This window comes from Salvelinus fontinalis, unplaced genomic scaffold (assembly GCF_029448725.1).
Source record: "Salvelinus fontinalis isolate EN_2023a unplaced genomic scaffold, ASM2944872v1 scaffold_0184, whole genome shotgun sequence".
Classification (NCBI taxonomy): domain Eukaryota; kingdom Metazoa; phylum Chordata; class Actinopteri; order Salmoniformes; family Salmonidae; genus Salvelinus; species Salvelinus fontinalis.
This window is the reverse complement of record NW_026600393.1, coordinates 270,304-281,831: the sequence shown is the minus strand read 5'-3', so window position 1 is coordinate 281,831 and position 11,528 is coordinate 270,304. Positions and strand designations below refer to the sequence as shown.

Sequence of the window (11,528 nt, the reverse complement as noted above, 5' to 3'; positions counted from 1 at the left end):
AATTTGGAACAGGGTGTAGGGTGTAGCATTTGGAACAGGGTGTAGAATTTGGAACAGGGTGTAGGGTGTAGAATTTTGAACAGGGTGTAGAATTTGGAACAGGTGTAGGGTGTAGCATTTGGAACAGGGTGTAGAATTTGGAACAGGGTGTAGGGTGTAGAATTTGGAACAGGGTGTAGAATTTGGAACAGGGTGTAGGGTGTAGAATTTGGAACATGGTGTAGAATTTGGAACAGGGTGTAGGGTGTAGCATTTGGAACAGGGTGTAGAATTTGGAACAGGGTGTAGAATTTGGAACAGGGTGTAGAATTTGGAACAGGGTGTAGGGTGCAGCATTTGGAACAGGGTGTAGAATTTGGAACAGGGTGTAGGGTGTAGCATTTGGAACAGGGTGTAGGGTGTAGAATTTGGAACAGGGTGTAGAATTTGGAACAGGGTGTAGCATTTGGAACAGGGTGTAGAATTTGGAACAGGGTGTAGCATTTGGAACAGGGTGTAGGGTGTAGCATTTGGAACAGGGTGTAGGGTGTAGAATTTTGAACAGGGTGTAGGGTGTAGAATTTGGAACAGGGTGTAGGGTGTAGAATTTGGAACAGGGTGTAGAATTTGGAACAGGGTGTAGGGTGTAGCATTTGGAACAGGGTGTAGCATTTGGAACAGGGTGTATAATTTGGAACAGGGTGTAGGGTGTAGCATTTGGAACAGGGTGTAGGGTGTAGAATTTTGAACAGGGTGTAGAATTTGGAACAGGGTGTAGGGTGTAGAATTTTGAACAGGGTGTAGAATTTGGAACAGGGTGTAGGGTGTAGAATTTGGAACAAGGTGTAGGGTGTAGAATTTGGAACAGGGTGTAGAATTTGGAACAGGGTGTAGGGTGTAGAATTTGGAACAGGGTGTAGGGTGTAGCATTTGGAACAGGGTGTAGCATTTGGAACAGGGTGTAGGGAGTAGCACTTGGAACAGGGTGTAGAATTTGGAACAGGGTGTAGAATTTGGAACAGGGTGTAGAATTTGAAACAGGGTGTAGAATTTGGAACAGGGTGTAGGGTGTAGAATTTGGAACAGGGTATAGCATTTGGAACAGGGTGTAGGGTGTAGAATTTGGAACAGGGTGTAGAATTTGGAACAGAGTGTAGGGCGTAGCATTTGGAATAGGGTGTAGAATTTGGAACAGGGTGTAGGGTGTAGAATTTTGAACAGGGTGTAGAATTTGGAACAGGTGTAGGGTGTAGCATTTGGAACAGGGTGTAGAATTTGGAACAGGGTGTAGGGTGTAGAATTTGGAACAGGGTGTAGAATTTGGAACAGGGTATAGGGTGTAGAATTTGGAACAGGGTGTAGAATTTGGAACAGGGTGTAGGGTGTAGCATTTGGAACAGGGTGTAGCATTTGGAACAGGGTGTTGGGTGTAGAATTTGGAACAGGGTGTAGAATTTGGAACAGGGTGTAGAATTTGGAACAGGGTGTAGGGTGTAGCATTTGGAACAGGGTGTTGAATTTGGAACAGGGTGTAGGGTGTAGAATTTGGAACAGGGTGTAGGGTGTAGAATTTGGAACAGGGTGTAGAATTTGGAACAGGGTGTAGCATTTGGAGCAGGGTGTAGAATTTGGAACAGGGTGTAGCATTTGGAACAGGGTGTAGGGTGTAGCATTTGGAACAGGGTGTAGGGTGTAGAATTTTGAACAGGGTGTAGGGTGTAGAATTTGGAACAGGGTGTAGGGTGTAGAATTTGGAACAGGGTGTAGAATTTGGAACAGGGTGTATAATTTGGAACACGGTGTAGGGTGTAGCATTTGGAACAGGGTGTAGGGTGTAGAATTTTGAACAGGGTGTAGAATTTGGAAAAGGGTGTAGGGTGTAGAATTTGGAACAGGGTGTAGGGTGTAGAATTTGGAACAGGGTGTAGAATTTGGAACAGGGTGTAGAATTTGGAACAGGGTATAGGGTGTAGAATTTGGAACAGGGTGTAGAATTTGGAACAGGGTGTAGGGTGTAGCATTTGGAACAGGGTGTAGAATTTGGAACAGGGTGTAGAATTTGGAACAGGGTGTAGGGTGTAGCATTTGGAACAGGGTGTAGAATTTGGAACAGGGTGTAGGGTGTAGAATTTGGAACAGAGTGTAGAATTTGGAACAGGGTGTAGCATTTGGAACAGGGTGTAGAATTTGGAACAGGGTGTAGCATTTGGAACAGGGTGTATAATTTGGAACAGGGTGTAGGGTGTAGCATTTGGAACAGGGTGTAGGGTGTAGAATTTTGAACAGGGTGTAGAATTTGGAACAGGGTGTAGGGTGTAGAATTTTGAACAGGGTGTAGAATTTGGAACAGGGTGTAGGGTGTAGAATTTGGAACAGGGTGTAGGGTGTAGAATTTGGAACAGGGTGTAGAATTTGGAACAGGGTGTAGAATTTGGAACAGGGTGTAGGGTGTAGCATTTGGAACAGGGTGTAGAATTTGGAACAGGGTGTAGGGTGTAGCATTTGGAACAGGGTGTAGGGTGTAGAATTTGGAACAGAGTGTAGAATTTGGAACAGGGTGTAGCATTTGGAACAGGGTGTAGAATTTGGAACAGGGTGTAGCATTTGGAACAGGGTGTATAATTTGGAACAGGGTGTAGGGTGTAGCATTTGGAACAGGGTGTAGGGTGTAGAATTTTGAACAGGGTGTAGAATTTGGAACAGGGTGTAGAATTTGGAACAGGGTGTAGGGTGTAGAATTTGGAACAGGGTGTAGGGTGTAGAATTTGGAACAGGGTGTAGGGTGTTGAATTTGGAACAGGGTGTAGAATTTGGAACAGGGTGTAGGGTGTAGAATTTGGAACAGGGTGTAGGGTGTAGCATTTGAAACAGGGTGTAGCATTTGGAACAGGGTGTAGAATTTGGAACAGGGTGTAGAATGTAGCATTTGGAACAGGGTGTAGGGTGTGGCATTTGGAACAGGGTGTAGCATTTGGAACAGGGTGTAGAATTTGGAACAGGGTGTAGGGTGTAGCATTCGGAACAGGGTGTAGGGTGTAGAATTTTGAACAGGGTGTAGAATTTGGAACAGGGTGTAGCATTTGGAACAGGGTGTAGGGTGTATAATTTTGAACAGGGTGTAGAATTTGGAACAGGTGTAGGGTGTAGCATTTGGAACAGGGTGTAGAATTTGGAACAGGGTGTAGGGTGTAGAATTTGGAACAGGGTAAAGAATTTGGAACAGGGTGTAGGGTGTAGAATTTGGAACAGGGTGTAGAATTTGGAACAGGGTGTAGGGTGTAGCATTTGGAACAGGGTGTAGGGAGTAGCATTTGGAACAGGGTGTTTGGAGTAGCATTTGGAACAGGGTGTAGAATTTGGAACAGGGTGTAGGGTGTGGAATTTGGAACAGGGTAAAGAATTTGGAACAGGGTGTAGGGTGTAGAATTTGGAACAGGGTGTAGAATTTGGAACAGGGTGTAGGGTGTAGCATTTGGAACAGGGTGTAGGGAGTAGCATTTGGAACAGGGTGTTTGGAGTAGCATTTGGAACAGGGTGTAGAATTTGGAACAGGGTTAAGGGTGTAGCATTTGGAACAGGGTGTAGGGAGTAGCATTTGGAACAGGGTGTAGGGAGTAGCATTTGGAACAGGGTGTAGTGTAGAATTTGTAAGAGGGTGTAGGGAGTCGTACTTGGAACAGGGTGTAGTGTAGAATTTGGAACAGAGTGTAGCATTTGCAGCATAAGAAAGAACTCAACTAATTTATAATCCTTGTATCTGATCCTAGGTCCTGCTAGCTATCGTCTAATCGTTGTATTTGCTAGGTCCTGCTAGCTATCGTCTAATCGTTGTATTTGCTAGGTCCTGCTAGCTATCGTCTAATCCTTGTATCTGTTAAATCCTGCTAGCTAACGTATAATCGTTATATCTGCTAGGTACTGCTAGCTAACGTCTAATTGTTGTATTTGCTAGGTCCTGCTAGCTAACGTCTAATCGTTGTATTTGCCAGGTCCTGCTAGCTAACGTCTAATCGTTGTATTTGCTAGGTCCTGCTAGCTAACGTCTAATCATTGTATTTGCTAGGTCCTAATAGCTAACGTCTAATCGTTGTATTTGCCAGGTCCTGCTAGCTAACTTCTAATCGTTGTATTTGCTAGGTCCTGCTAGCTAACGTCTAATCGTTGTATTTGCCAGGTCCTGCTAGCTAACGTCTAATCGTTGTATTTGCTAGGTCCTGCTAGCTAGCGTCTAATCGTTGTATTTGCCAGGTCCTGCTAGCTAACGTCTAATCGTTGTATTTGCCAGGTCCTGCTAGCTAACGTCTAATCGTTGTATTTGCTAGGTCCTGCTAGCTAACGTCTAATCGTTGTATTTGCCAGGTCCTGCTAGCTAACGTCTAATCGTTGTATTTGCCAGGTCCTGCGAGCTAACGTCTAATCGTTGTATTAGCCAGGTCCTGCTAGCTAACGTCTAATCGTTGTATTTGCTAGGTCCTGCTAGCTAACGTCTAATCGTTGTATTTGCCAGGTCCTGCGAGCTAACGTCTAATCGTTGTATTTGCCAGGTCCTGCTAGCTAACGTCTAATCGTTGTATTTGCCAGGTCCTGCTAGCTAACGTCTAATCGTTGTATTTGCCAGGTCCTGTTAGCTAACGTCTAATCGTTGTATTTGCCAGGTCCTGCTAGCATAGTTTAATCGTTGTATTTGCCAGGTCCTGTTAGCTAACGTCTAATCGTTGTATTTGCCAGGTCCTGCTAGCATAGTCTAATCGTTGTATTTGCTAGGTCCTGCTAGCTAACGTCTAATCATTGTATTTGCTAGGTCCTAATAGCTAACGTCTAATCGTTGTATTTGCCAGGTCCTGCTAGCTAACTTCTAATCGTTGTATTTGCTAGGTCCTGCTAGCTAACGTCTAATCGTTGTATTTGCCAGGTCCTGCTAGCTAACGTCTAATCGTTGTATTTGCTAGGTCCTACTAGCTAGCGTCTAATCGTTGTATTTGCCAGGTCCTGCTACCTAACGTCTAATTGTTGTATTTGCCAGGTCCTGCTAGCTAACGTCTAATCGTTGTATTTGCCAGGTCCTGCTAGCTAACGTCTAATCGTTGTATTTGCCAGGTCCTGCTAGCTAACGTCTAATCGTTGTATTTGCCAGGTCCTGCTAGCTAACGTCTAATCGTTGTATTTGCCAGGTCCTGCTAGCTAACGTCTAATCGTTGTATTTGCCAGGTCCTGCTAGCTAACGTCTAATCGATGTATTTGCCAGGTCCTGCGAGCTAACGTCTAATCGTTGTATTTGCCAGGTCCTGCTAGCATAGTCTAATCGTTGTATTTGCTAGGTCCTGCTTGCTAATGTCTAATCGTTGTATTTGCTAGGTCCTGCTAGCTAACGTCTAATCGTTGTATTTGCCAGGTCCTGCTACCTAACTTCTAATCGTTGTATTTGCCAGGTCCTGCTAGCTAACGTCTAATCGTTGTATTTGCTAGGTCCTGCTAGCTAACGTCTAATCGTTGTATTTGCCAGGTCCTGCTAGCTAACGTCTAATCGTTGTATTTGCTAGGTCCTGCTAGCTAACGTCTAATCGTTGTATTTGCCAGGTCCTGCTAGCTAACGTCTAATCGTTGTATTTGCTAGGTCCTGCTAGGTAACGTCTAATTGTTGTATTTGCTAGGTCCTGCTAGCTAACTTCTAATCGTTGTATTTGCTAGGTCCTGCTAGCTAACGTCTAATCGTTGTATTTGCCAGGTCCTGCTAGCTAACGTCTAATCGTTGTATTTGCTAGGTCCTACTAGCTAGCGTCTAATCGTTGTATTTGCCAGGTCCTGCTACCTAACGTCTAATCGTTGTATTTGCCAGGTCCTGCTAGCTAACGTCTAATCGTTGTATTTGCTAGGTCCTGCTAGGTAACGTCTAATTGTTGTATTTGCTAGGTCCTGCTAGCTAACGTCTAATCGTTGTATTTGCTAGGTCCTGCTAGCTAACGTCTAATCGTTGTATTTGCTAGGTCCTGCTAGCTAACGTCTAATTGTTGTATTTGCCAGGTCCTGCTAGCTAGCGTCTAATCGTTGTATTTGCTAGGTCCTGCTAGCTAGCGTCTAATCGTTGTATTTGCTAGGTCCTGCTAGCTAACGTCTAATCGTTGTATTTGCTAGGTCCTGCTAGCTAACGTCTAATCGTTGTATTTGCCAGGTCCTGCTAGCATAGTCTAATCGTTGTATTTGCTAGGTCCTGCTAGCTAACGTCTAATCGTTGTATTTGCTAGGTCCTGCTAGCGTTTGCCAACGGTCTGAATCAGCTGTACTTCTACTACGAGACCAACGCCTCAGATGAACCCAACAACTGCAAAGGCATCCGCTGTGAGAAACAGAATAACGCCTTCTCAACGTAAGAGACACACACACACACACACACACACAGGCACACGCACACACACACACACACACACACACACACACACACACACACACACACACACACACACACACACACAAGCACATGCACACACACAGGCACACACACAGGCACACGCACACACACACACACACACACAAGCACACACACACACACACAGGCACACGCACACGCGCACATACACACACACACACACACACACGTGCACGCGCACACACACACACACACACACACGTCCATGCGTCCTAATAATTTTTCCTCTCTCCCAAAGTGTGCACCTTCACCCTTCATGGATTTGAAAGTCCCTCTCGCTTTGTGGGGAGTAGTGAATGAGTGAACACTTCAGGAGGAAGGAGAGATTATTGGGACACAGAACAGTTTGTGCTCCAGTGGTCTTGCTGAGGGGGCAGTGTCCCACCCAAGTCAACAGAGTTGGTGTTTGTTCTAGGTGATGATGTTACTGATTGTAATCTATCAATACGTACAGAGACACACTCGATGGCACACATTGTGCTAATTAACAGTTATCAGACACATCTGTTATGAATAGTAATGAGCAAGGACACACACACACACACACTCTCTCTCTCTCTCTCTCTCTCTCTGTCTCTCTCTGTCTCTCTCTGTGTCTCTCTGTGTCTGTCTGTCTGTCAAGGACACACACACACACACACACACTCTCTCTCTCTCTCTCTCTTTCTCTCAATTCAATTCAATTCAAGGGGCTTTATTGGCATGGGAAACATGTGTTAACATTGCCAAAGCAAGTGAGATAGATATTGTACAAAAGTGAAATAAACAATACAAATTAACAGTAAACATTACACATACAGAAGTTTCAAAACAATAAAGGCATTACAAATGTTATATTATATATATATATACAGTGTTGTAACAATGTACAAATGGTTGATATAGGTAAAACTCTAAACCTATTTGATATAGGTAAAACTCTAAACCTGTTTGATATAGGTAAAACTCTAAACCTATTTGATACAGGTAAAACTCTAAACCTGTTTGATATAGGTAAAACTCTAAACCTGTTTGATATAGGTAAAACTCTGAACCTATTTGATATAGGTAAAACTCTAAACCTATTTGATATAGGTAAAACTCTAAACCTGTTTGATATAGGTAAAACTCTAAACCTATTTGATATAGGTAAAACTCTAATCCTATTTAATATAGGTAAAACTCTAAACTTGTTTGATATGGGTAAAACTCTAAACCTGTTTGATATAGGTAAAACTCTAAACCTGTTTGATATAGGTAAAACTCTAAACCTGTTTGATGTAGGTAAAACTCTAAACCTATTTGATATAGGTAAAACTCTAAACCTGTTTGATATAGGTAAAACTCTAAACCTGTTTGATATGGGTAAAACTCTAAACCTGTTTGATATGGGTAAAACTATAAACCTGTTTGATATAGGTAAAACTCTAAACCTGTTTGATATAGGTAAAACTCTAAACCTGTTTGATATAGGTAAAACTCTAAACCTATTTGATATAGGTAAAACTCTAAACCTGTTTGATATAGGTAAAACTCTAAACCTTTTTGATACAGGTAAAACTCTAAACCTATTTAATATAGGTAAAACTCTAAACCTATTTGATATAGGTAATATTTAATATAGGTACATTTGATATAGGTAAAACTCTAAACCTATTTGATATAGGTAAAACTCTAAACCTATTTAATATAGGTAAAACTCTAAACCTTTTTGATACAGGTAAAACTCTAAACCTATTTAATATAGGTAAAACTCTAAACCTATTTGATATAGGTAATATTTAATATAGGTACATTTGATATAGGTAAAACTCTAAACCTATTTGATATAGGTAAAACTCTAAACCTATTTGATATAGGTAAAACTCTAAACCTGTTTGATATGGGTAAAACTCTAAACCTATTTGATATAGGTAAACTCTAAACCTATTTGATATAGGTAAAACTCTAAACCTATTTGATATAGGTAAAACTCTAAACCTATTTGATATAGGTAAAACTCTAAACCTATTTAACATAGGTAAAACTCTAAACCTATTTGATATAGGTAAACTCTAAACCTATTTGATATAGGTAAAACTCTAAACCTATTTAATATAGGTAAAACTCTAAACCTGTTTGACCACAGTAAAAGTCCAAATCTATTTGCAGGGCTGGATTAAGAAATCACAGGCCTAAAGGCTTTGTTTTTAGGTGAACAAATCGTCTCGCTGAGATGCGTTGACTTCAGTCACGGTGCGTGGGTAAATGACTCTGAGGGGAGAAGCACAATACCACCAGACTAGCTGTGATAATTACATTTAACCCTGCAAACATGTTGGAAATGCCTTCATAGACTACGCCTCTGTGATACAAGGCCAAGAAAGAGAAACCCGCAAACTGCTCTCGATATAAACCCAGAATATCACTGTGAGCACCCCACAACAGTCAGCAAGGTTATTTGGGGAAAATATATGTTATTTTTCATTCTATGTCTTTCCATTATATGTCTGCTTTTTACTATAAAATATTAAATACAATTCATTATATTTACACTGACTGTACAAAACATTAGGAAATCTCTTTCCATGACATAGCCTGACCAGGTGAATCAAATCAAATCAAAGTTTATTTGTCACGTGCGCCGAATACAACAGGTGTAGTAGACCTTACAGTGAAATGCTGAATACAACAGGTGTAGTAGACCTTACAGTGAAATGCTGAATACAACAGGTGTAGTAGACCTTACAGTGAAATGCTGAATACAACAGGTGTAGTAGACCTTACAGTGAAATGCTGAATACAACAGGTGTAGTAGACCTCACAGTGAAATGCTGAATACAACAGGTGTAGTAGACCTTACAGTGAAATGCTGAATACAACAGGTGTAGTAGACCTTACAGTGAAATGCTGAATACAACAGGTGTAGTAGACCTCACAGTGAAATGCTGAATACAACAGGTGTAGTAGACCTTACAGTGAAATGCTGAATACAACAGGTGTCGTAGACCTTACAGTGAAATGCTGAATACAACAGGTGTAGTAGACCTTACAGTGAAATGCTGAATACAACAGGTGTAGACCTCACAGTGAAATGCTGAATACAACAGGTGTAGTAGACCTTACAGTGAAATGCTGAATACAACAGGTGTAGGTAGACCTTACAGTGAAATGCTGAATACAACAGGTGTAGTAGACCTTACAGTGAAATGCTGAATACAACAGGTGTAGTAGACCTCACAGTGAAATGCTGAATACAACAGGTGTAGGTAGACCTTACAGTGAAATGCTGAATACAACAGGTGTAGTAGACCTTACAGTGAAATGCTGAATACAACAGGTGTAGTAGACCTTACAGTGAAATGCTAAATACAACAGGTGTAGTAGACCTTACAGTGAAATGCTGAATACAACAGGTGTAGTAGACCTCACAGTGAAATGCTGAATACAACAGGTGTAGTAGACCTCACAGTGAAATGCTGAATACAACAGGTGTAGTAGACCTCACAGTGAAATGCTGAATAGAACAGGTGTAGTAGACCTTACAGTGAAATGCTGAATACAACAGGTGTAGTAGACCTCACAGTGAAATGCTGAATACAACAGGTGTAGTAGACCTTACAGTGAAATGCTTAATACAACAGGTGTAGTAGACCTTACAGTGAAATGCTGAATACAACAGGTGTAGTAGACCTTACAGTGAAATGCTGAATACAACAGGTGTAGTAGACCTTACAGTGAAATGCTGAATACAACAGGTGTAGTAGACCTTACAGTGAAATGCTGAATACAACAGGTGTAGTAGACCTTACAGTGAAATGCTGAATACAACAGGTGTAGTAGACCTTACAGTGAAATGCTTACTTACAGGCTCTAACCAACAGTGCAAAAAAAGGTATTAGGTGAACAATAGGTAAGTAAAGAAATAAAACAATAGTAAAAAGACAGACTATATACAGTAGCGATGCTATAAAAGTAGCGAGGCTGCATACAGACACCGGTTAGTCAGGCTGATTGAGGTAGTATGTACATGTAGATATGGTTAAAGTGACTATGCATATATGATGAACAGAGTGTAGCAGTAGTGTAAAAAGAGGGGTTGGCGGGTGGCGGGACACAATGCAGATAGCCCGGTTAGCCAATGTGCTCGGGCACTGGTTGGTCGGGCCAATTGAGGTAGTATGTACATGAATGTATAGTTAAAGTGACTATGCATATACGATAAACAGAGAGTAGCAGCAACGTAAAAGAGGGGTTGGGGGGGGCACACAATGCAAATAGTCCGGGTAACCATTTGGTTACCTGTCCAGGAGTCTTATGGTTTGGGGGTAAAAGCTGTTGAGAAATCTTTTTGTCCTAGACTTGGCACTCCGGTACTGCTTGCCATGCGGTAGTAGAGAGAACAGTCTATGACTGGGGTGGCTGGGGTCTTTGACAATTTTTAGGGCCTTCCTCTGGCACCGCCTGGTGTAGAGGTCCTGGATGGCCACATCCGACGAGCGTTGGAGCCGGTGTAGTGTGATTTAATCTTAGCCCTGTATTGACGCGTCGCCTGTTTGATGGTTCGTCGCAGGGCATAGCGGGATTTCTTGTAAGCTTCTGGGTTAGAGTCCCGCACCTTGACAGTGTGGCGAATGTTGCCTGTAACCCATGGCTTCTGGTTGGTGTATGTACGTACAGTCACTGAGGGGACGACGTCCTAAATGCATTTATTGATGAAGCCAATAACAGATGTGGTGTTCTCCTCAATGCCATCGGAAGAATCCTGGAACATATTCCAGTCTGTGATGGCAAAACAGTCCTGTAGTTTAGCATCTGCTTCATCTGACCACTTTTTTATTGATCTAGTCACTGGTGCTTCCTGCTTTCATTTTTGCTTGTAAACAGGAATCAGGATAGAGTTGTGGTCAGATTGACCAAATGGAGGGCGAGGGAGAGCTTTGTACGTGTCTCTGTGTGTGGAGTACAGGTGATCTAGAATTGTTTTCCCTCTGGTTGCACATTTAACATGCTGATAGAGATTTGGTAGAACTGATTTAAGTTTCCCTGCATTAAAGTCTCTGGCCACTAGGAGCGCCGCCTCTGGGTGAGCGGCTTCCTGTTAGCTTATTTCCTTATACAGCTGACTGAGTGCGGCCTTCGTGCACGTATCTGTTTGTGGTGGTAA

At 42.2% G+C, this 11,528-nt stretch overlaps 1 protein-coding gene across 1 annotated transcript in view; it reads left to right on the top strand.

Annotated features, from left to right (window-relative positions):
• The window catches only part of LOC129844155 (short transient receptor potential channel 5-like), a 40,781-nt gene that overhangs the window by 9,875 nt on the left and 19,378 nt on the right, over positions 1 to 11,528 (top strand). The window contains exon 6 of the mRNA XM_055912567.1: positions 6,222 to 6,343. Within this exon, the coding sequence (XP_055768542.1) occupies positions 6,222 to 6,343 (122 nt within the window). The remainder of the gene's footprint in view (positions 1 to 6,221; positions 6,344 to 11,528) is intronic.